Here is a 24,382-nt window from a genome sequence, read left to right as displayed (position 1 = left end):
CGGGCACGACTACAAAACCATCGACTTCAACTCTCGCTTCTTTTTAATTTTCCTGCCCGCCGTGCTTCCACTTTACGATACCCCGATCGGTGCGAATTCTCCTTTTGTATTTGGGCATTTGGAACACAGGACGACCATCGCAGTGGGCTGCTCTGTTCTGCTCTACTCTGTTCCCTTTCCTTGTTTCGTTTTGCTCTCATCTTCTCGTCGTCGGCTTTCATTGCGACTGTCCTCATTGGACCAACCGCCACCATGCCTGGAACCTCTCGAATGCCCGTTAGTCTCCTCGGAAGCTTGGAAAAGGTCAAGCGCAGAGGACCTGCGAATCCTCTCAACCTGATAACCGTCGATTTGTACGTGGTATCCCAGCAATTCATTCGTTGGTGAATAGACAGACATGATGTTGTTGCTGGCGCATTGGTCTGAATTGGCCGTGACGTCAATCGTTGGCTCCAATTGGCTTCACGCAGCTTTTTTATTTTCTGCTCATGTATTTTATTTTGTTTTTATTTTTGTATTTTCCCACCTTTGCACAGCATACGAAACACCAACGACACTCTCACCACATGCGCAGCCATCACAGAACTGACACCTCATCTTCTCTTTCCTCTCATCTAGACTCCGAAATGTCATCTTCTACTACTTTGTCCTCCGATGGACCCGACGAGTTTTCTGGAAGCTCAAGGGTCGAGGCCTGATCGGCGCCATCCTCGAGTTGTACCATGCAATCCAACGCACCTTGTACGGTTATTTTCTCCGCGCACCCGGTGTGCGTGGCAAGGTCCAGAAACAAGTCACCGAGTCCATTGCTCAAATGTCCTCCAAACTCATTGCACAGACGGACACGAGGTACTTGACCTTGCCCAAGGAGGGCTTGAGTATGGATACTGTCCGCGCCGAGCTCGAGAATTTGGCCAACCTCGACCACACCCGTTGGGAGGATGGTTTCGTCTCGGGAGCAGTCTATCACGGCGAGGACGACCTCATTGGCCTGCAGACCGAAGCCTTTGGCAAGTTTACCGTCGCCAACCCTATCCATCCCGATGTCTTTCCCGGTGTGCGTAAGATGGAAGCTGAGGTCGTGAGCATGGTGCTCAACATGTTTCATGCACCTCCTGGCGCTGCCGGTGTATCGACTGCCGGCGGAACCGAGAGCATCCTCATGGCTTGCTTGAGTGCTCGCCAAAAAGCGTATGCCGAGCGGGGAGTTACCGAGCCTGAAATGTAAGTTGTCAAACCCTCTTGTTGAACAGGAAGATGCCAATGCCAACAAGTTGGCGTGATACCATGGTGTTTGTTTGTCGAGCACTACAGGCGACTATCGAAACATGGACGGATGGCTAACCCGTTTGGCTTTTGCCGAAAATCAACAGGATTCTTCCCTACACTGCGCACACTGCATTCCGCAAAGCGGGTGATTACTTTGGAATCAAGATTCACCTGGTCGACTGCCCAGCCCCGGCATATCAGGTCGATGTCAAAAAGGTGGCCCGTCTTGTCAACCCCAACACAGTCCTGCTCGTCGGCTCTGCTCCCAACTTCCCTCACGGCATCATCGACGATATCACCGCTCTATCCAGACTAGCTCTCCGCAAGAAGTTGCCCCTCCACGTCGACTGCTGCCTTGGATCATTCCTCGTGCCATATCTCGAAAAGGCCGGGTTCGAATCGGAGCTGTTCGATTTCCGTCTCAAAGGTGTCACCAGTATCAGCTGCGACACCCACAAGTACGGCTTCGCCCCCAAGGGTAATTCGACCGTGTTGTACCGCACTACGGAGCTTCGCCAGTACCAGTACTATGTCTGCCCTGACTGGTCCGGAGGCGTTTACGCCTCGCCCGGCATTGCTGGATCGCGTCCTGGTGCATTGATTGCCGGCTGCTGGGCGAGCTTACTGACTGTAGGCGAGGCCGGCTATGTGGATGCTTGTGTAAAGATTGTCGGCGCGGCCAAGAAGATCACGGAGGCTATCCAGAGTTCTGGAACCCTCAACGGCGAGCTCGAGATTGTCGGTAAGCCGCTAGTTTCCGTGGTCGCCTTCACCGCCCTCAACCTCGACATCTACGACATTGCCGATTCCATGTCGAGCAAGGGATGGCATCTCAATGCGCTCCAGAACCCTCCGGCCATCCACGTGGCCGTCACCATGCCCATTGCCAAGGTGTGGGAGCGCCTGATTCGCGACCTGGAGACTGTTATCGAGGAGGAACGAGAGAAGGAGAGGGTGCGTCAGGTCGAGGGCAAGGGAGCCAAGGGCAAGGCCATGGGCAACTCGGCCGCTCTGTATGGCGTGGCTGGCTCATTGCCAAACAAGAGTGTTGTGGTAGACTTGGCGAATGGATTCCTGGATATCCTGTACAAGGCTTAAGAGGGCGCGCACAGTTGAGGGTCAAGTCACCAAGGGGAGGGCAAATTGTGTAAGAATCCCAACTTTTTTACAAAAAACGACAGATTACAGATTCACAGCGGGTATGGGATATGGTATTTTGATTTTACGGCGGCGCTCTGAGCAAACATTGATAGCATCAAAGACATAATAAAAACACCACATATATCATGGCCAACTTGCTCCCCAGCTCACCCTCACAACCATGTGGGAAGCTGGAGATATCTGTCTTTTTCCTTCTCATTGATGCCCATTTCCCCGAATCCGCAGCAGAGCCTCAATTCAAGACGAGACGAAAATCCCCCAGTGCCCCAAAAGGGGAATAGACTTGTGTCGCTTCCCACGTTGTCGTGCGTCGGCCCTTCGAACCAATTACCCACGTCCTCCCTCAAGACAGCCTCACTTTTTTCTATCAACGCCCCCAACTTTCCCATCCGTCCGACGAACCACCCATTCAGGAGCGCTCGCCACCCTCCCCTCACACCTCACACCAGTCAGGTTGTGAATACCGATGCCGTGCGTTTTGCATGGAAACACAGTCAGCCGCTCCAGTGCGATTCCGAGCATACCATCAGCGGGGACAAGACAGAAATCAAGAATGAGGCGGCAAGCATCTGCATTCTGCAGAGTGGCGAGTCCTTCCTGCACCGAGCATAGTTCATCATATGCAGGGTTCACTGATATTCTGTCCTTTTGGCTTGCGGTGATGCCCAAGACGTGTGGTCTTACAAACGACGAAGCAGAAAATCTTGCCCGTTGCATGATATGTGGGTGTTGTCAATCAGTCAATTTTGTAGATACGACAGGTCGTCGAACTACTTGTACAGGTCTGTGTATTTGCCCATATCCAAGTATACACTAACACAGCTCAATGTGCCTCGGCATACAACGCGGTGTGCGATACGTTTCCCGTGTGTAAATACCTTTGGCCTTCCACAGCAGCTCAGCTTACTGCGGAGAATTATTCTGCGTTTTTGGTCATTGGTGCAATGGTATCACGGTGACTTGCATTTTAAATCGCCGGTGCGTGATACAAGGCGCTGGAGGATGAATTTCGGAGGTCGTGTATGTGACAGGTTTGTGTCCTGTGAGAATGATGGGGGATACGCGGTCATGCCATAATGACTGGGTTATTCTGATGAGCAAAAGTATCGAGCTGATGATGATGATGGGGGCGCATGTGTCGGAAGTGCCCGCCGCGTGGCGCGGGGGGGCAGAGCCGCACGAAATCGGTCAACTTAGTAGGAATGGTCTTGAATGTTATCGTGGTGGGTGGTATTTTTGGTTTACGTGGCTTGGATTGGGTGCATGTGCCGTCTGGTGGTGGGAAGTAAGTCCGGATGCTGGATCATGATATTTGCTTGGGGGTTTAGAAGTTTGGCGTTGGAGGTGCATGAAGGGCGTGAAAGCATATAATGCGTCTGGAGCCCTGATTCTAGTTCTCCTCGATTCTTGGTCATTGTTCTTGACTGGCAGTGATGTTGGATACCATTTTGTGAATTACTTTTGTTTTTTGCTCGACTATATAAAGCCCACGTTTGCTACTCCTTTCAACCTTCTACATACACCATGGCAGATGCATCTCATGCGCCGTCTACTATTGGGCTTGGCCTCAATCTGCCCCAGGACGCAGACATATCACACTTCTCTCTAAGAAGCGAGCAATCTGCGCCACCACCCATTCCCGTACCTATCATCAAGGGACCTCCTCCGCCCAGGCCAGTCCGCTTCCAAGCAACCGTCGATGATGACTCCGACGCAGAGACGGCATCGCCCGTCTCGCCAAAGGATACTCCAAGGAGATATCCATACAAGCCTGCTGGTGATTCTACGCCAGCATCTCCCACTTCTCCTATGTCGCCACAGACACCTCACTCGCACTCGCACTCGCACAATAAGACATCTGCCTCGCCATCCTACTCCCATCACAACGCAAGGAAATCATATCCTCCGGGGACATACGCAGTCCCCAATACAACACTTACACCACCTTCGTCTGCAGAGTCTAGCCCCAAGCAACGGCCTACTGTGCATTTTTCCACCAGACCACCCGTGATACTACACCATAGATCAAACAGTTTAGCGTCAGAGACATATCCCTCACCGCCACGGTATGGCAGTTCCCCTAAGAGTGTTAGCGAGTCTCGTGTGGCGGTGGATAGGCAATGGGGGGGGTTGTTTACAGAGTATGGCGAACCAACTAGGAGGTTGGGCTCGATACTGCGAGGATTGGCAAATTACATGGTAGGTGGCTCTAGTGAGCTAACAGAGGAAAATACTGACGAGTGTAGATTCGAGAATGCGAACCACGTTATTCACTCGTCGTGACCCCAGCCAAAATGTACGCCTTTTACAGGAAATACAAACTCGACAAGGAACAATTCCCCTTTCAAGGTTCGTCCTCAGACCTCCTTGACCCTAAAGAGCTCAGTCTAACAAACCTAGGGATATTCGACTACCAATCTCGCCACTGCCTTCGCAACCTAGAGCTTCTCTACCAAGACCTCTCATGCGAATACCACCTCATCCAAGACCACCACCACTCCACAAGGCCCTACATCCCGGCCCTCACACCCGCCGGCTTCCAGACCTGGTTAACGACCTTTATCCAGTCGTCGCCAGACCACGAGGCCCAGCGACTCCAAGCCATCCTCGCAGATGTTCCCCTCGAAGCTGACTCCCCAGCTCACGAACGACTCCCCACCCATCTACCCCGGCACTCACTCCCCATGCACAGAAACGATCGCACATACAAAGATATTGTCTGCGCCCTAGACGACTGGAACAAACGCATGGGGAGCACATCCGAGCCCACATCCCCCTCGTGGAGCAACATTATCTTCGAGGCATTCCGGGGCACTTCTCAAGTCAGCACGGGCAGGCGCGAGAAGTACACAGATGAGCACAAGCGGCACAATCGACGACCATCAGAGGATGTTACCATATCGCCTGCCAATACTTCGGCGCGGGGGCAGAAAAACAGAGACACACGGCCACCACAGCCAGTAAATTACGTTAGCACCCGGGATCGGGAGCCTGAGCCACGGTACTTCCCTAGCTCAAAGAGCGAACCTGCAAGGAGGTATTCTGAGCCGTCGCCGGAGAGAATCAAGAATGGGTACACGAGCAGACGGCGAGATAGGAGCCCCAAGTCTGCGAGGGCAGAGTCCATTGATACCGCGAGAAGACATAAGTATTCTACGCGCAGGGATAGTGCTAGCTCTTCGAGGGGCCGAGGGGATTCGAAAGGCACGTCGCCAGCACGGGCCGATAGTTATAGGTTCTTTCAGGGGAGGGCGGCGGGGCCAACTTATGACGAGTTTTTGCGAGAGAAGGTGAGGGCTTGAAGGTTGTGGAGGGAGATTGGTTGATTGTGATTATGATGCCCGTTCATGACTTATGACACTGTATGATTGGATGGATGGTTTATATCATGGCGTTGGGAATGTTGACACGAGTAGGATAAGTGCAAATCATGTAGAGGTATCAGAATGTATACCGCGTATCAGGTCAGATAAACAAAACAAAACAAAATTGATCGTCTGATTAATTCCATCGCAGCTATGCATGGTATCATGTGAAGAATCCACTCTTTCGCCTTCGCAGCAAACACGCGGCCAAAACACAATCTTTTTGCGCCGTAAACGAATTCGTCCCGAATGTAGAAAGTGAACTATAAGACTGAGGAAGAGGTACACTCGCGGCAATAAAAACAGAACAAAACAAAAATCCAGAATGGGACAAGCCAAGGCTATGCATATCGTATCTCGTAGGCATAAGTTCTCAAAAGGTAGTTAATCGTCAGAGTCGTCAGTTGGTCGTCCAAACACCATGCGACTCGTATCAGAAAACATCAAACTCGTACAGCCGTTGGCTCGTGTGTGGTAGTCGCTATAAAACATGTGGTGAAGTGAAATACAGTAGTAGTGGTGGTGGTTCGTCCGTCGTCGTGTGTCATCGTAATGGTGTCCCAAGTCGAGGCGGGTCGTAGCCTCGGACACTGGCCATGCTAGCCCGGTGCGCTCGCTTGCGTTTGAGCGCTTGGTAGTCGTCCTTGAACGTGGCTATACATCGCTGAAGTTCCTTGTCGGGGTGTGGTGGCATTTGAATCTCCACGGCTTTCAGGCATATCCGCAGGTGCTGCAGCTCGCCATCATTCTCTTGCAGCTCTTCCTCTCTAGAATTCGTGTCAGAAAAGTGTGTTGTCAAGTAGTGAGCTGGGGAATACCTACAAATAAGAAATCCGATTCTGCAAAAAGATGATGCGCTGCGCCGCTCGTTCTGCCCGCTCAATGAGAAGTCCTTGGATGTGCTATATGTCGTTAGAACTGGCTTACATGCATGAGATGAAATACCGTCGCAAGACTCACCTCAGATTCCTCTTGCCGAGCCTTGAGATTGTTCACCACGGTGGACAGTTCGTCGTTCAGCTTGGTCATATCTGCAATAACCTTCTTCGCCTGCGCTCCAGACATGCCCTTCTTTTGGGGAGGTTCCTCCACTTGCTCCTTTTCGGCCTCGCGCTCTCTATGCAGCGATGCTGACAGGTCCGAAAAGCGGGATCTGAACAGAGATGAAACTGGCGATCCTAACACGGAGCCAACGTCGCTTCGGCCCGGGCTATCAAAGCTTATTTGGTGTTGAGGCTTGCTAGCTTCAGCACCTTTGCCACTACCTACGACCTTCTCAAGCTGCTCGAGCTGGCTTCCAACGATCATCTCGTCAACGCTTTCGGAGCCATCGTAAGTGAGTCGCCGGGCCAGTTGACTCAGACGCCTTGCTAGGTCATGCCTTGCGGCCCGAGACGTCACGGCATCAATACCTTCGGGAAGTGTTGTATGAGTATGAGATAAGTCCCGTCTGACTGGACTGATGCTGAACCCGGGATTAGAAAAGGCAACGCTGGAAACGACGCTGGGACTAGTAAACGGTGGCGGAGTATAAATCCCATCATCGATAGGTTCGCCTTTGTCGCTCTGGGTTCTGCTCAGTGGTTGTGGTGAAGTATGTTGACTAGTCCTGTAACGTTGACTTCTGCTGTCATTCCTGCTGCTGCACTGGCTGCACACATTATTCTCACTGCTCGCGCTGTTGCTGCTTGTTGTGTTTCGGCGATCCAGCGCCGGACTGCCTAGTTGACCTTGACGTATTGGCGATGCGCCAAAGGGCGATGAGTCGTGTTGTTCTGCGTGGCCCATCTTGATTTTGAGTTTAGGTCGCTGATCTCTTTGTCACCCAGCCCAGTCAATATCAGACAAGAGATATATCGAAGCCAAGCCCAACCTCTATCCGCCAGCGGCACAAGCACAACAAACCAGGTGCCTGAGACTATCGACTATCCAGACATCTAGCCAAAGTGCATCTGAACTCGATTACCAACGCCTGTCGCAAACCAAAGACCACGTCAGACAAGAAAATCCGTCCAAACAGAAAATTCAAAGTACGTACAGCCCAGCCACCTGGCCGTCTGTGCCTGACAAGCCAACAAAGGCTCACCGACCTTCACCAAGTCCAGGCGGCGGGTACCAGATGTGGCACTAGCGCCCAGAGCGGATTCTGAAGGTGCAGCTCGTGAGGCGACCAAAAAAAAGTTGAGTCGTTCGACGCCGGTTCTTCAGCCTGGGGCCTAAGATGGGGCTGGTCGACGGAAGCTACAAGGCTGGGACGTTTTGATGCTGATCTGGGCTTGACGCTATGTGGCTTTTGCTATTCCTGGGGAACCGAACTCATCCACACAAGATCCGAGCAGTTCCGATGGACCGAGATGAATGTCGCGGAGGTGAAGAAGGAGATCGAGCTTTTGTTTGTCTCTGGCAAATGTGATGCAGCATCCTGAGCTACCCACATGTAACAGGACGGACCACACAGAGCTCACAGTGAAGGGTGCATTGGAAACGCTGCAGTGGATGATGTGGACGCACAAGAGAAGCGGTCTCGAGGTCTGGCCAGGGTAAAGGGGGTAATAGCATGTGACTGATTGGCCAGATTCTGTCCCTTCATTGCCTGCCTCACCTCACTTTCCTTCACATCCTGGGGGGCGTGGGGAAAAAAGGAGCCTGGGATCAGAGACATCAAGACAGACACAGACGCCATCATTGACGTGGATATGATGCAGACACGAAATGCAGTCAACAATGGGCATGGAAGTGGTCGGTCGCTATTGAGGTGTAAAACTCCGTAAGATGCTCCCATATTAGTCTGACTGCTTTGAGAGTCGACTTGTCATGCTGCTCACAGTTGTAGGCTCACGACCACAGTCCATCGAGTTCGCTAAACACAGATAAACGATCCTGATGCTGCATTGAAAGCGTCGAAAAGATACGCCTACGGAGTAAATTCCCTGCAACTAGAAACCGGCCACCTAATCACTACTTTTGAGCTTGGGACTGGTACTGGTACATCTGTTACCGCCTGCCAGTCGTTATGCCTTATTCTGGGCTAAGTACAAAATAGAGTGCATGCGTCAGCACGGGGTGTATTTACAAGTGTTTGGTTGAGCGATGGACTCATTCTACTTGCCAATGACCAGCGACGGGTATATATGTGATGGGCTGCAAGCCATGGGCAAAATGAGATGCAAGCCGATATTGGGTATGCAACTACTGCATTGATTTACATTGCGCCGTGGTTACCCTCCGACTCTTGACAAATTGTTTGATTGACTCCATAGCAGTCAAATCAGGGGATATTTGTCATGGCAGCACTTGAGCGGATATAGTATCATTCATAGCGAGTCAACTGCTCTGCACTTTTGACGGAGACAATTAGCCGACTATTCTGTGCATGTCTTTAGGAAACCCATGTGAAAGAGCAGCCACATCAAGCAAAGGTGGTTCGACATTCGACCAGACAATAGATGAGGTGATGTGCACTTCGCCTCCACAGAATTAGAGCCGTAAATCTCCAAGTGACGTAAGGAGTCAAGTCGTCAACAGAGATTTGACACCAGGAGGTCACTATTCCAAGCACTTGAGGACAAATTGATGCGGCCCAAACACAGTTGTTTCGAAAGCTGACAGCTGCAAGTTCAAACCACGAGGGCACGGCACAGCACGACACGACACGACAGAACGCCAAGTGCAAGGAGATAAATAGTCTCCATAATCATGACATGCCCATCACTAGCATCGTCAAGTCTGGTCCGGAATAACGAGTTAGTATTCTCGGCACGTCATGTAATAACCATCCATCTCCGTGATGGCCCAGCCCCTGGCCAACGGAGCCATTTGCGCAGAATTCAGTGCTCAAATGATCACCAGACATTTTTGGACATTGTGCTGCATCTGACTGGAGTGGCGGTACGTACCTGCCGATGCTGTCTGGTCTGAGTAAAGTGCTCCGTTTCCAGCCTACCTCAGCCGACTAGCAGGCGCTAGCAGCCCCTCGTTCCCTCTGTGCCATGTGCTCCTTCCTACTCGCTCCGTCGCGCGGTTCCGCATCCCAGCAAGGCAAGCGCAACCAGAAGCACCAGACACCAGACTGCATGCGCATGCTTGCTTGCTTGCTCCTGCCCTCTGCCCCGGCAAAAGCCTATTCGCATCACCAGCAACCATTGCCGACAGACAGCCGTTCGTCCTCGTCCAGAGTCTCCATGCCTCCATGTCCGTCTCCCTCCAGCCCACGCGACACCAGACTTTCCGCCTTCAATGCTTCGCTTCGACTAAACACCATTCCATTTGCCTCCGCACTGCCCCTTTCCTCGCACCATTCCCGTCCACTTCGTTTGAGTTGTTTTTGTGTTTTGTTGGCGCCTGTGCTCTTCATCACAGCATCAATTCTCTCTTTCGTGCTGCTCGCGACGTTGAATGGGCCTCGGCTTTGACCTGGAGCTTTCCGCGGGGCCAATTGCTGCTTTTGACTCAGAGTCGCCCCGCCATCTTCCGACCTCGCGACTGACGGCATCGAAATCCAAGCATTTCCTTGGCGATCAATGAACACCATTTAGACACTTCAATCACCTGAAGACGTGCTTCGATCTCTATTTTCCGCTTTTAGTCGCTTTCGTCTCAAGACTACACCGTTGTGAACTTGTTGTAAAGGCGCATCTCCTCCGCTCCGCCCTTGTCTCTCTGCCCACCATGTCGTGGAAGTCGTCAGAGAGACTGATGAACACCATCCGGCATTATGCCAAGTTTCCCGCCACGGGTGTGAGCTTGCGCCAGATGGTGCAGTTTGGCGACAAGCCATCGACAGGTATGTTTCGCTCGTTAATTGACAAGGGAATCTTCCCTGCCCTCACAAACCGGCCGTGTTTAATGAGTGTGGCATCGTAGGCACCCTATTCCGGGCTTCACAATTCTTGGCCGAGGAGCTGCCAATTCGCCTGGCGCATCGCGTGCAGGAGCTAGATGACTTGCCTGATGGATTAAATGAAATGCCGTCTGTCATGAAAGTAAAGGATTGGTATGCGCAGTCGTTCGAGGTTCGTTCCCACGCCACATTGTATAACTCTACTTGCGCCATTGAACATCAATTGACATATGTCACGTCAACAGGAAATCACACAGCTCCCTCGGCCGAATTTGAGCAAAGAAGTCCGCGATCGCCTCATGAAACCTGGAAAGGGCAACGGGCGCCAAATTCAACGACTCTCTGAGGCCACACCGAATCCTTCCATTGATGAGGGTGATTCCTCTGGTTGGGGCGGACTAACAAATTCCAGCAATGGCAACGGCAAGGCGAAGTCGCTGTCGAGAAGATACTTCGCCACTGTCGATGACACTGGCGATTGGCCTGCTGACCTTCAGCTCTACAACCAAAGATTTGCCCAGACTCTCCACACTATCAAAAGGAGACATGACGGAGTTGTTACCACAATGGCCCAAGGCATCTTGGAATACAAGCGGCGGCGTCAGCGAATGCAAATCGACGGCACAATACAATCTTTCCTCGATCGATTCTACATGTCTCGTATCGGAATCCGAATGCTCATCGGGCAACACATCGCCCTCACTGATCAAAGCCACCACCGCGACCCAACCTACGTGGGTGTAATCTGCACAAAGACGAATGTTAAAGACCTTGCTCAAGAAGCCATCGAAAACGCGCGATTCGTTTGTGAGGATCACTACGGTCTGTTTGAGGCTCCTAGAATTCAGTTGGTCTGCAATCCGAATCTAGACTTCATGTATGTTCCGGGCCATTTATCGCACATGCTTTTCGAGACCCTCAAGAACTCTCTTCGTGCTGTGGTTGAGACACATGGAATGGATAAGCAAGAATTCCCTGTCACCAAAGTCATTGTTGCCGAGGGCAAGGAGGACATTACCATCAAGATTTCCGATGAAGGTGGCGGCATACCAAGAAGCGCTATTCCACTGGTTTGGACCTACATGTACACAACTGTCGATCGCACGCCCAACTTGGACCCCGACTTTGATAAGAGCGACTTCAAGGCGCCTATGGCAGGCTTTGGTTACGGCCTACCAATCTCAAGACTGTATGCGAGATATTTTGGCGGCGACTTGAAGTTAATTAGTATGGAAGGGTGAGAAAATACCAACTTCACTAACCTTGGCGGACTGTGCTGTACTAACTTCAACTCTCAGCTACGGAACGGATGTATATCTCCACTTGAACCGTCTGTCGTCATCCTCGGAGCCTCTACAATAGCAATTAAGCACCGCCGGGGCTTCATCCCCATCTCTGATCTTGCGCAAACGCCTCAAGGACCGTCGAGAGGTCACGGAGCGAAGGCAAGTGGGCGATGCCGAGGCGGTGGTAAATGCGCCTCCAACGGAACTTTTCGATAGACGAGAAGACCGCGAAGTCTAAATCTTGATTTACAACGCGGAAATGTAAACAACCAACAGAACACCAACCATCTACACCATTTCTTACTACATTTATCCCATCATTACACATAGTTGGCGCGTTTCAGGGCGTACTGGCGCCGTATTTGGCCGGGGGAATTGTCACAGATTATTTTACTACAGCAAATCTGGGGGTACATCACATTCGGCAGGTGTCGAGGGTAAGAGTGCTTGGATTTCAGCAGGGAGACGTGGTCCGGCATTTGGGACCGAAAGAGAGGGATATTAGGGAGGTGCTGATGGAAAACAACATCAATGAGGCTGTCTGGGGCCTGCCGTGCTTGTCGACAAGGCAAAGGGTCGTGTAGTGTTTTGGCCTTGACCGAATGTACTATGAGATGCTTCTCGAGACAGTCCAGACGTTTACTGGGGATGTGATAAACAATAGATGAGTCATATCACGATATCGACCGAGTTTGAAAACAACATCCGGTCACGCTGTGCTGGCCAGCTGGCACAAGATAAAGCATCCATGTCAGCCTGGTACCAAACCTGTTCTGTCTGGCTTAATGTCGTCTCCATAGGAGAATGGCAGGTGCAACGTAGGGGCAAAACTCCCAGGTGCGAGCACCTCGTTTGCAATGCTGCCAGCCGTCAACAATTTCCACGGACGGCAGGCACGCACCTGGGTAGGTACCTAGGTACCTAGGTATATAACGGCCACTGCCAAAATTCATCCCAATTTTCAGAATTCTCCTCTGCAATCACCGCTCACATCATTACATCTCCCCTTCGTTCCAGCACCTGAAGATGGGTTGGAACCAGAAACAAAACCAGGGAACAAACCTGTATGTATCATCATCTTTCATCATCCACCAAACAAAATTTTCAGTCAAAAACACCTTCTCTAACATTCTGGTCATCAGGGGTTCCCAATCTGCAGTTCCATCTCGGTATGTAGGCCCGATGTTCGCGAGACGTGGTGATATCCGCTAACACATAACAGCTACCGTTGCAAAGTTGGGGGTGAATGGAGGCCACTGCAGGACTTCTCCAAAAACCAGCAGAAACTGATACAGAGACAAGCATCCCAGGGCATAGATGCGGCCAACTCGGGTATGACGTGTATCGAGCACTCCGCCACCAACAGGCGCGAGCTGCGTTGCGATCTCTGTCAATTGATCAAGCCCCTTGATGCCTTCAGCAAGTCCATGAGGAAAAGTGACGATCCGGTAGGCTTGGCTTGGGACAACATGGCTAGTGCTATTTGGCGTGTGCTAATATTCTGCAGATGTGCCTACGATGCACAGCCTGGAGCGAAACTCAAGAACCGGGTGTGACGCCGACACACCTAGAAACCGGGCACATCTCTGTTGAAGAGAGGGACAATTCCTTGCAGGACAAAAGACACACTGAGAGCACTGACTTCTTTCCTGATGACAGTATGCCACGGGTACGTCGCAGTCTCCCAACATGCTAACGTGGTTGCAATGGATGCTTATCACCAGATAGGCCCCCATAACCGCCTTGTCTTCACTTGGAATCACTATCAGTGATGCACCAAGCAAAATAGCTTCCTTGGCAGGCTCTCAGCGATACAATTGCGCACCATCGCGAGGCCCGTCGTCAGTTGTTTCGGTACCAAGGTCCGACGTGTTGCCGCCTCACGTGGAGGCTCGTCTTGCCGGCCTGAAGAAGAAGGGAGGGCTGAGCCTACCATCTGACTCTGATCTTGAAAGCCAGGATTTAGGGTCGTGTTCGGCTCCAAGTGATGTGCAAGCGAGGCCGAAAATCCCCTACAATGCTTGGGATAATACTGGGAAATACCATGAAGCTGAAAAGACGCCCACGGCATCTCACCATGGTACTTCTTCCACTTCCACATATAGCAATACTCAGGCCGTTGAACCTGATACTGCTGGAGGCTGGGAAGATGCCCCAGCTACGACAATGAGATGGCCCGAACCGAAGAAAGGCTGGCACAAGGCTCCGAGAGTAAGCACAAAGATACACTACCTGCCAATCGTACATAGGTACTTGATTCAAACTGGACTAACGTTGTGTCCTTAGCTAGAGAGATCTCCTCCAAAAGGTACCGACCATGTATCTAAGGTGCACGTTGATCCTATCATTGATCAACAGAGGAGAAAGAACTATTGCGCATCGGACGACTCTAGGTATTAGGTTGCGGTGAATTGGCGTTACGCCCTGCTACTGCTGGAGTTGTCGGCTTTCGGTTGCTTCCTGTGTTTGCTCTGAACTTGGCGTTAGGCCAGATTACTAAAGTAGCTGAAATGTGATTTTGATGTAAGCTTGCACATGCTATTGGAACTGTGAAACTCACTCTCCTCGTACAATTTGTGCCCAGTACTTGTTGAAGACACAAAAAGATTGCCCCCTCTAGCCAAGCGAGCTCCCCTTCCTGTTGTATGCCTGTGGTAACAGTTGACGTTTGGGCGCCAGATTACTTTCGGCATACACCAGACACATGCAGTCAGACGGCAAGGTCCATTCACCACCCAGGTAGGTACCTGAGATGTTCAAGTAGAATAGATAGTTCGCCTTCGCTGCATACAAGGAAACGTCACTGAGGCCAGTTGCACAGGACAACCCATATAGGTCTTACCAGAGCCATACACAATGGCTTATCTTTTCCTGCTGCTGATCCTCTTGGACCTGGTTATCATATGGGCATTCTTGCCTGATGTTCACAACAAACATCAAGGTGTCCTGTGGTGACTTCTTTGCCTACCTCCGAAGAAATTGCACAGTTCATGGCAAGTTGCTATCCAGTTCTTGCACTGTCATGCAATGTCAAACAAGGCTCAATGACAGAGAAGTGGTGCACTAGCTAGACTCTGCCTGTGCAAGGCCAGGTATTGCTTTGGCTTGCAAGATATGCGCTCTGCAACAATATATTGTTCTCACGCATAAACTACTTTGCCATTTCTTGCATTACTGATCGAACCCCCAGGAGCCAAGGGGTCTCTTGTTGTGTTAGCAGCAGGATAGCTGTTGCTGCGTCTTGCTCATCGCTCTCTATCAGGGAGACAAGTAACGTAGCAGGTGTCTCGTCCATTTATGTAGGTACCTAGGTATGTGCTGCGATTCGTTCAGACACTTTCTGGTCTAGATTTCGTAGGTACTTCTGCTTCGGTAAACTATCTATGCAGTGTTGGACGAAATCGTACCATGGCCTGCTTGGTGGCAGAAGGGCTGTTGAGCCTACAAAAGCAAGCCAGAGTCTAGGCCACACAGGTCAATGAGCAAGTATGCATGTTCTATCACGTTTCTTTTTTTTTCTATTTCTTGTCAAAATGCATAGACCGCTTTTGGTTCGCCCAGTGTGTTCAACAGCAAAAAACGTAGGTGTCACCACCATCTTCGTTGCATGCTTTTGTTTCTACTTGCTTTTTGTCCTGTGGACATGCAAGGGGTTGATACACATGCAGCAACTTGCAGGCCGTATTTGGACTTTGGCGATGACGAACAGTCTGTCTGCGATTTCCTTTTCCTTCGAAACGGCTGAAACTGGACTCATCAGAAGGAGAAACAAGTGGAAGATGCCAAGATGAGTGTGCTGTTGGAGTCTGGAATTGGCAAGCAGCTTTACAGTTGCATTTACCCTTCACATGTTCACCCTACCCTACGCCCGGTTGATACAACTGGCACTGGTCAAAAATAGAGGTCAGGGGAAAATATACAAGGCTTGCAGAATAATGTGTTGAGTATTTTCCATCCAGACGGGGCTTTCAAGCAGTTTATTGTGGAAGTACAAGGCACAACGGGCTTGGTTTGCGTGGTCTACCATAAGATTGCCTGACAAGCGGACCGATATGGTACCAAGATATAGATACATGGAGACCATCAGGTGTCTCTCTTGGTTGCAACAGAAACCGCATGGAAATACCTACCTAGGTAGGTGCTTCTTAATATCGCCGCTGAGACGTAAATATGCATATAGACATAGCCACCGTTCCCGGCAAGTACAATATATTGGAGGGCATAACACTCGATCACGGTCGAGGGTAGGCAAAGCACGTCTGATCTCCCTGGGGACTGCGCCAACCAGCATTTGCACGTCCAGGGGATTATCTTGTCGAGGGTTATCTACAGTGGCTTGTCGTAAGTAATTTAAACCCGGGAAAGTTATCGCATATCACGTTGTGTGCTGAGGCACATTGGGATATGTTGGCGTAAACTTGGACTTGGGCATATACGTTTTACCACAGAGTTTAACTGGCCGGTATTGTGCTCTACTGTCAATCAATAGAATGCCTGCGAAGTACTAGCATAATAAATTCCCAATACGCGACTTCAATCGTCAATCCGCACAATAGCCGTAATGTTATACCATCCCAAGCCATATGTTGCTTGGTCCAGGATATGAAGCAGCGACCAATGCTCACTGCGCCGCACACACAATATGAAACCGTACCATACATAGCTTGCCTAATGGAGATGTGTGGCTATGGCTTGCCAAGGGAGAATTCAATACTATGCTGCTCATTGTGTGCACAATGAGGCTCGGCCGATAACTGGCAACGGCAGTGCACTCTTTACATGCGCATAACGCGGATCCGATGTTGGGCCATGCAGTTGAGGCAGCCAAAGTTTACTCGCGGCGCCAGATTCATGGATGACCGTTCTTACCCAGGGGCGACAGAAACTGACTCAGTCATGATGGTTTTGTGAAACATGAACCACGGGGAGGCTGGGGCTTACAGAAAGCGTGAAGCTCGTCAGGCGACTAGACGATGTGAATGCCATTCGAGCTAACAGCTTTGCGGATATTAATACGCGGCGTCTTCACCGTCGAAAGTGCCCAGCGCCGTCTTCTTGATCCTACTGAGTGCAGACCGTTGACTGCCATCACGGAGCTTCATCGAGGTGACGGGATGCTGAAAGCAGTATTGACAGGTCATGACATGGCATTGTGTGGCAAAACGCGCTCATTGGAGACTTGATCTCGCGTCAAAGCGCGTCAACAGACAGACCAAACAAGTAAAGTTCATAGGTACGGAGTATTACTCCGTAAGGACGGAGTACGGAGTACGTTGCGTGGTATTGAACTCAAAATGGATGGCATATGATGAGTAGCTGTCCGGAGTACGAGGATGGTCTGATTCTTACTCGCCATCAGACAGCGAGTGATCCGTACAGCTGGATTCAATCCGTCATATTCGCAACATGAGAGAGAGTCTTGGAATGAAACATGGAGCAATGTGTCGGCTGGAGGATACCACAGAAGGTACCATCAGTCGCTGATCTTGCCTCCAATTGAACTGACATGGCACAGAGGTTCACGCAGAGCTGGCAGATCAAGTTCAATAATTATCGACCCATCAGCTGAATGGTGACTCGTGTGACTGAGGGCTATTACTTTACTTCTACCCACCGTCTTGTTTACGGCTTGCCCGACTCAATGTTAATGAAGAGTCAAGAGTCAGCGTTCTGCTGCAGAGTGAGTTGGCCGAGGTGGAATTCAACATCGGAGCCTGCATGTGTCGCCTGGCTGTTTTGACAGAGGTGAACGGTCATTGTCTTTTTGAGCGGTCAAGTTTGCCCCAATCGCGGGTCGTGACTGCAGCTTTAGTGTCAACATGAACCTTGTCTGTATTGAATGTTGACAACAATGAGAAAATGCCCAGCCAGACAAACCCCGACACTTCCGCCGTTTACAGATATGGCTCGCTCTCTCGATTCGCGATCTCATCTTTGAAGGGTTCATCGCTGGGTATCATTTCTCGCAAACCCTTGATGACTGCCTGACCCCAATGGAGCAATTATACCCAGGCTGCGAAGAATCATGTGCCCGAGAAGGGTCCATTGTGGTGGATTGACACTGGCCAGAGATGGTCCTTTTGGGCACCAGCAGGAAGCCATGGCCTTGCCAACGACAAATCCGGCGTGTGCCCACAGAGACAGCACAGCAAAGGACATGAAAGCCGTCAAGCTACATGGATCTTGGGCTTGACTCTTCCCATCTCTAGGCCAATACGACTTGACTTGGCGGCACCAGGCCAGTACTGAGCTAGGTGCAAGCGACTGTCGGCTGCGGCTCGCGTGGCACGCTGAGTTCCGATTTGGCAATCAACTATGGCTCTTGTTCTCATTGGGGACAGAGTGCTACCAACGCTGACTGCTGGGTCGTTGAGAGACGGAGTTGAAGCTTTCCTTTTTGTTTGGTGGGCAAATCTCAAGTTATTGTGATCAAATGCCAGCAGAGGTCACGCTGCTCCAGACAAGACCAGTGCGTCCACAAGTGCCGATGACCCTTACAAGGAGCGCAAAGACAAGTCGGATCGTTTCGGGTGGAACAGAACATGGATGGACTCTTCGAAGAATCTCACGCTTTCTTTGTCGTACCGCCAGGACTGGGACGAAAGTTCTGGTGTCAGGCGCAACAACCAGCCGCAGATGATTGTGTCCCCTCCGACTTTCGACTCTGGACCCTCGACTCTGACGATGCGAATCCTGAACCCCTGCCATCGAGTGTTACACTTCTTGTTTTTTTTGCGGCCATTCCTTTTCTTCCACGGCCAGGGTCCTCTGGAAAGAAGCAAATTTCTTTCTCTCCACCCTGGTCAGAGACAGCAAATTGACCAATTTGAGTGGCGGCAGATAGAAGTACCAGACAGACCAGACTGCCTTTGACGAGACCAGACGCCTGGCATCCTTGTCAGGGCCATTTCCTGGGCCGCCCCGAACGCCCCACCCAGCAAGATTTGATTATTGGTGTGAGCCCAGATGCGACATGGAGCTTGGGACTTCGTCACTGGCTGGTCGACTTCTTCTTGTCACTTTGTCACTTTGTCTCCCACCTGCACCCCGGCTGCCCCTTTTTTCCCTCACAAGTTTTGCTTTGCTCGTGTTCCTTACAATATTCTCTTGCTTATTGCGGGCCTCCTCCCACTGGAACCAGAGGCGTCCGTGGCACCCGTGGCACTAATGCAAAATGCCTGGTGGCTAAACATGACGTGCCAAAACCCTTTGCCCACCAGCGGTACTGATACTCGTGGAATGCTGACCCCGGCTCTAGGGCTCCTCGTACTCGGTACCCCATTGCTTCGACCCTGCACTGTCCGGATCAATGACGGCTCTTGGTCCGTCCATGCTCATCGAAGTTGGGGTGCATGCTCGTGCCTGAACGAGGCAGGCTGACTCCAAACACAGGTACCGGAGGACCGCGCCATCGGTGAGAGAACGTGGGCCCTTGACGTAGTGCTGGTCCAAGGTCGTCCACCAGACTTTTCATTATCCAGTGACTGCCGAACGATGGTATTCTACAGAACAGTTGGTGCGGCGGGCGGACCACGGGGAAGACGAACCGAATCCACGAGAAGTCTCCTCTCATGTCGATTTCAACCAAGATGAGCCACAGGTAGCAAGTGCCTCGTCTGGGTAAAACAAGTCGGTACCAAGGAAGGGTCTGAGCATCGTGGCTCCCACCAATGTCGTGGGAAAAAGCGCTGTTCATCTCATCAATGCTAACGACTACATCCCTGGCCTTGTCGAATCCACAACAAAAGTCACTAGCCCTCTGGTTTCTTTCATCTATTAATACAGGAAGGAGAACTTGCTTATCAAAATTCACACTTTCACGATGCACTGGCTCCTTGACCAAGAGCGCGGAGACGGGCCGCGGTGACTCTAGCACCTTGGAACCCTTGTTGCCTCGCAATGTTTCTCATTCTCTCCACTCTGTGGTTCATCTGCGACAAGAGGAACCTGCGCGACCCTGGACATGTTGTGTTAGAACAAGCAAGACAGTCCCTCCATTTTGCCTGTTCCTGGGTGACATGCAGGCCCTACGTACTGAACACAGTACCAATGGTCGACACAACGACGTGTGTGAATGCATTGGCGGGCCTGGTACCGGAGGCCAGCTAAGCCCTCATGAAGCACAGTTGCATGGCCATTTCTCACCGTTTTGGAATGCAGTGTAAGAATGACGCGGACGACGTTATGCAAAGTCAGCCTGTGCAGGCGCGGTACCTGAGTCGAGGTACATGATTGCTCGACCTCTGTACATTTGCACCAGCAGGTCGACACAACAGGTCCAACATTGAATGCATGTACGGAGTAACAGGGGGGGCATTTGCCAACCGTTAGAGTTTACAACAGGGCGCCGTCAAGTTCACGCTGTCTCTGGTGGTACCTTGACACAATCCTATCCCCTGGCGACTCCCTTCCAGTGTTGGGACCCCTTCCTTTCCTCCTCCAAGCACTCAACTGGCGCGCCAGACCAAACTTGAGCACATTGACTGTCCTTGTCTTGACTGTTCCCCACCAGACAGACGCCTCAGGCCCATGCCTGTCTCTTCAGGGACCGCCCACTCCAAACTCAAGTCTGGTGGTGGTCAGTGCTCCTGGTCTCTCGCTGTTGCTCGCCCCTTGTCCGGCCCCCCAGCGCCATCATTTCAGGTCCCGATCCTCCCTCGGCCCTCTTTTTTTCTCCAAAATCAAGTGGCTGTTGGCCACGGCGCACTTGAACACTCGTGCACGCTCACCGGTACAAGTGCCACGCACGGAGTGGCGCCGCGCTTTTAGGTACATGTACCTACAAAATTGGCTCTGAAAGGTACCGCTACCATTCGATCACCAACGCGCAGCCAGTTCCTGTTCCAGCACCAGCTCCCAGCATTCCCGATCCCGCCGTTTCGCTCTACCAGTCACATTGCACTGGCTCGACCGTCTGTCTTTGCCTTCCTCTCGCCTGGGTCTTGTCAGGCTCTTCACCTCCTTTCACACTCGTTCGCTCCTCCTCCCCCATTTCAATTCAGACATTTTGTCTGGTCCTTGCTTGTGCATCACTCATTCGTTTTTTTCTCTCACATTGCTCAGTCTGTGGCTTGAATTTCAGCTTGCCTCTCCAGCGGTTGAAACCATCACATCGGAGCAGTCAACAAAGAAATAATTAAAAGAAAAAAAACGAGGCCCTGGTTGCTACTGTACCTGCCAATATCACCAGCCAGCACTAGTCTGGTGTTCAAGGATCCCTTCCACAATCATCACTCCCCAAGCTGTCTTGCCCCCCTGGTCGGTGGAAAGAGCTCTCCTTTTCCACACAATATCAACACTATCCACTCTCATCAATCTCGCTCATTTCAGTCACTCCTTTCCCTACTTACCTTACCGTTCCTGCTGTCAAATCTGGCTTCGTGAATCTGCATCTTGCATCCTTCGATCTTCTGCAGCAAACCAGCTCGATCCCGACCACCAGCAATATCACATTGTCCGCTAGCCGCAGCGACCACCACCCCATTCCAGTCGACAAAAGACACGTCCACCTGCAACTCTAGCTCTCTCATCTACCTGAATGCACCGGTAATACCCGTGGAGGCTCTACCGGAGAGCTTCTTCAATCGTTCTCACCTATTCAGCAGGGCGCCTGTGGGCTGGTTGATGCGTCTCGTGCCCAACGGGTCGATCCTGTGCTTTGAGGATTGTCCGGGCAGAGCCGTCTCAGCATTCCCCAATCTCACGGAACCACGCTGCTTGAATTACGATTGAATAGTCATCATGACTGTCGCCGCCGAGTTGACCCATCGCGCCTCGTCCCAGGGCCAGCTGGCTCTGGAGGATCGGTTTGAAGTCCTCAAGGAAATTGGAGATGGAAGCTTCGGAAGCGTCGTTTTGGCGCGTGTCAGAACTGCTGGGGCCAATGTAGCTCGACGAGGTTCAGTGGTACGTTTTGCAACATCACGATTTTTTCGAATTTATTGCCATGCATCGCATTCTAATGAATTTTGATTCTAGGTTGCAATCAAGTCCATGAAGAAGACATTTGATTCTCTCACTCCTTGTCTGGAGTTGCGCGAGGTGGTTTTTCTGAGAACCATCCCAAACCACCCACACCTTGTCCCAGCCCTGGACATTTTCCTGGACCCCTACAGCAAGAAGTTGCACATTGCCATGGAGTACATGGAGGGCAACTTGTATCAACTAATGAAGGCCAGAGACCACAAGTGTCTTGATAATGCTAGCGTCAAAAGTGTTTTGTTCCAGATCATGCGTGGACTGGAACACATTCATTCTCACAACTTCTTCCACCGAGATATCAAACCGGAAAATATTCTTGTCTCAACGTCATCTCACCAGGAGTCATCAAATTCGTTCAGAAGATATTCAGCCCTTGTCACACCCCCGTCAACACCTCCCAACTACACCGTCAAGCTCGCCGATTTTGGCCTGGCCAGAGAAACTCACTCAAAACTTCCCTATACGACATATGTATCCACAAGATGGTACCGTGCACCCGAGGTCCTGCTACGCGCCGGAGAGTACTCAGCTCCCGTAGATATCTGGGCGGTTGGTGCAATGGCTGTTGAAGTTGCCACCTTGAAACCGCTTTTCCCTGGTGGAAACGAGGTTGATCAGGTCTGGCGGGTTTGCGAGATCATGGGCAGCCCTGGGAACTGGTATAATAAAGCTGGTGTTCGAGTTGGTGGAGGCGACTGGCGAGAGGGGACCCGCCTTGCCAGCAAGCTGGGCTTCTCGTTCCCTAAGATGGCGCCGCATGCCATGGATACTATCCTTCAAGCTCCTCAGTGGCCTGCCTCACTCAGCAACTTCGTCACTTGGTGCTTGATGTGGGACCCCAAGAACCGACCTACGTCCTCGCAAGCCCTAATGCATGAATACTTTCACGATGCAGTTGATCCTACGAGACCCAAGTCGTCTGCCTCCAAGATGCTGGGCAGGAAGCAGTCTGACCTTGGCCGAACTGTCAAGGAATCTCCCAGCACCTCGCAAATCACCACCAAACAGTCTTGGTTTCGCAAGTCACTCATTGGCCGAAGTGACGCTCCTGAATCAGCAACGACCCAAACATCCAGCAAGGACACAGTCGTTCCTAGGCCGTCCCCAGTCTCTGTTGCGCCTACCGTTGAGGTTCCTGTTGCCAAGGCACGAGCCCCTGCTGCGAAGCGCAGCACTTGGACGAATGGGCTTTCCAACGCGGCCCCGATGCCCATTCTGCCCACTATTCGACCAATTTCGCCCCTCTCCGATGCCGTCACTGCCCGTGCCAATAATGGACACAGTGAGGTAAAGGGTGAGAAGTCCAAGAAACTTGGCCGCCAGCTCTCTGTTGCTTCTAGTACCAATGGCTACGCTGAGATGCATCGCCAGCAAGCTGAGCGGGCCCTCAACGGCGAAACGGGCCTCGCCTCGCCACCAGGCGGTCAAAAGGAAAGCTTCTTCTCACATCTCCGTAAGCGGGCGAGACGTTTCTCAGGAAGGCATCAGACACCTGTGTCGCCTTCATATGAAGACATGGAGGCTCAGATCGGCTGCGGCCCTTGGGCAAGCAATAGGTCGTCAATGGTTGTCGATCAGCAAGGAGGTCCCATCCCCAAGGCGGAGGTGTATGAGTCTCTGGATAAAGCTCTCCGGGACGTGCAGGGAAATTTGGACTCCCGATCTGCACTGCCCGCCAGTCACCAACCTACTTCCAACAGTAAACTCAAGAGACACCATTCTTTGCCACATCAACAGCCTAGGTCCGTGGATAATCTGATCGGGGCTGCTCGTGCCGGGCCAATCTCGAGTCGCACGAGGCGAGCGCAAGCAGCTCATGGTGTACAACAGTACGAGGTTCCAGACGAGGAGGATGAGCTCCTCGATGAAGCGCTAACGTCTGCTCGACGGGCAATGCGACGCATGGACGGGACTTCCAAGCCTCTGAGGCAATCTGCCAGCAATCTCGGCCTAGCAAGCCCCCATCCGTATCCAAGCCCCTCGCCATCTGCAAGCGGCAGCCAGGTTCTCTATGGAGATGGCCATGAGGCGCTGACTCCCAAACCTCTGGACCTCAGCAAGAAGTCCGATAACCAGTACAAGTGGCCAACTCCCCCATACGAAGGAAGCGAATGGGCGGCGTCTGCTTCGGCCAGTATATGGGCTGCTGGCAACAGATTCTAACCAGCATATTGTGCAATATTTATCCACTGGGAGAGCGTCTACAGGCATGATTACGGCCAGAACAATGCAGAGCATTTAAAAAGCGAAAAGTTCACGTTTGAGGTTGACCAATTGCATTTTTCAGGCGTTTTTTGGGAGGCAATGTTGAACGGCGGAATAGCAGCCTTGCCGTGTTCATTTTTTTCTTTGTCGGCTTTTATCTTACATATCTATCGTCAACATACATTGACGGACCGATCTCGATTTTGCATCTCGACTCTAGCTATACGATCTTTAGCAACACACCTTCGATTCGTCCGGCTGCCGGCAGATTTGCC

General features: G+C 51.5%; 6 protein-coding genes across 6 annotated transcripts; 5 read left to right on the top strand and 1 right to left on the bottom strand.

The window, feature by feature from the left end:
* Positions 1 to 252: 252 nt before the first annotated feature.
* Positions 253 to 2,367, top strand: VFPPC_03397 (sphinganine-1-phosphate aldolase BST1; the record flags this gene model as incomplete). The annotated part of the gene is made up of 3 exons (XM_018282904.1): positions 253 to 353; positions 619 to 1,224; positions 1,374 to 2,367. The coding sequence occupies 3 exons, from the start codon at positions 253 to 255 to the stop codon at positions 2,365 to 2,367; spliced, it is 1,701 nt and encodes a 566-aa protein (XP_018147568.1).
* A 1,587-nt stretch (positions 2,368 to 3,954) lies between these two features.
* On the top strand, positions 3,955 to 5,732 carry VFPPC_03396 (hydroxyproline-rich glycoprotein DZ-HRGP; the record flags this gene model as incomplete). Its single annotated transcript, XM_018282903.1, has 3 exons — positions 3,955 to 4,629; positions 4,677 to 4,779; positions 4,831 to 5,732. The coding sequence occupies 3 exons, from the start codon at positions 3,955 to 3,957 to the stop codon at positions 5,730 to 5,732; spliced, it is 1,680 nt and encodes a 559-aa protein (XP_018147567.1).
* A 607-nt stretch (positions 5,733 to 6,339) lies between these two features.
* VFPPC_03395 (cytochrome P450) lies at positions 6,340 to 7,583 on the bottom strand (the record flags this gene model as incomplete). Its single annotated transcript, XM_022428328.1, has 3 exons — positions 6,340 to 6,562; positions 6,618 to 6,697; positions 6,756 to 7,583. The coding sequence occupies 3 exons, from the start codon at positions 7,581 to 7,583 to the stop codon at positions 6,340 to 6,342; spliced, it is 1,131 nt and encodes a 376-aa protein (XP_022284614.1).
* A 2,880-nt stretch (positions 7,584 to 10,463) lies between these two features.
* Positions 10,464 to 12,159, top strand: VFPPC_03394 (pyruvate dehydrogenase kinase; the record flags this gene model as incomplete). The annotated part of the gene is made up of 5 exons (XM_022428327.1): positions 10,464 to 10,578; positions 10,659 to 10,807; positions 10,881 to 11,872; positions 11,934 to 11,946; positions 12,055 to 12,159. The coding sequence occupies 5 exons, from the start codon at positions 10,464 to 10,466 to the stop codon at positions 12,157 to 12,159; spliced, it is 1,374 nt and encodes a 457-aa protein (XP_022284613.1).
* Positions 12,160 to 12,947: 788 nt separating this feature from the next.
* On the top strand, positions 12,948 to 14,321 carry VFPPC_03393 (stc1 domain-containing protein; the record flags this gene model as incomplete). The annotated part of the gene is made up of 6 exons (XM_018282900.1): positions 12,948 to 12,985; positions 13,064 to 13,090; positions 13,144 to 13,369; positions 13,429 to 13,590; positions 13,650 to 14,132; positions 14,208 to 14,321. 6 exons carry the CDS (start codon positions 12,948 to 12,950, stop codon positions 14,319 to 14,321), a joined length of 1,050 nt encoding a protein of 349 aa, XP_018147564.1.
* Positions 14,322 to 21,662: 7,341 nt separating this feature from the next.
* VFPPC_03390 (CMGC/RCK/MAK protein kinase) lies at positions 21,663 to 24,065 on the top strand (the record flags this gene model as incomplete). The annotated part of the gene is made up of 2 exons (XM_018282898.1): positions 21,663 to 21,827; positions 21,900 to 24,065. The coding sequence occupies 2 exons, from the start codon at positions 21,663 to 21,665 to the stop codon at positions 24,063 to 24,065; spliced, it is 2,331 nt and encodes a 776-aa protein (XP_018147562.1).
* Positions 24,066 to 24,382: the final 317 nt, after the last annotated feature.

This window comes from Pochonia chlamydosporia, chromosome 2 (genome assembly GCF_001653235.2).
Source record: "Pochonia chlamydosporia 170 chromosome 2, whole genome shotgun sequence".
NCBI lineage: Eukaryota > Fungi > Ascomycota > Sordariomycetes > Hypocreales > Clavicipitaceae > Pochonia > Pochonia chlamydosporia.
This window is presented reverse-complemented; position numbering and strand designations above follow the sequence as displayed.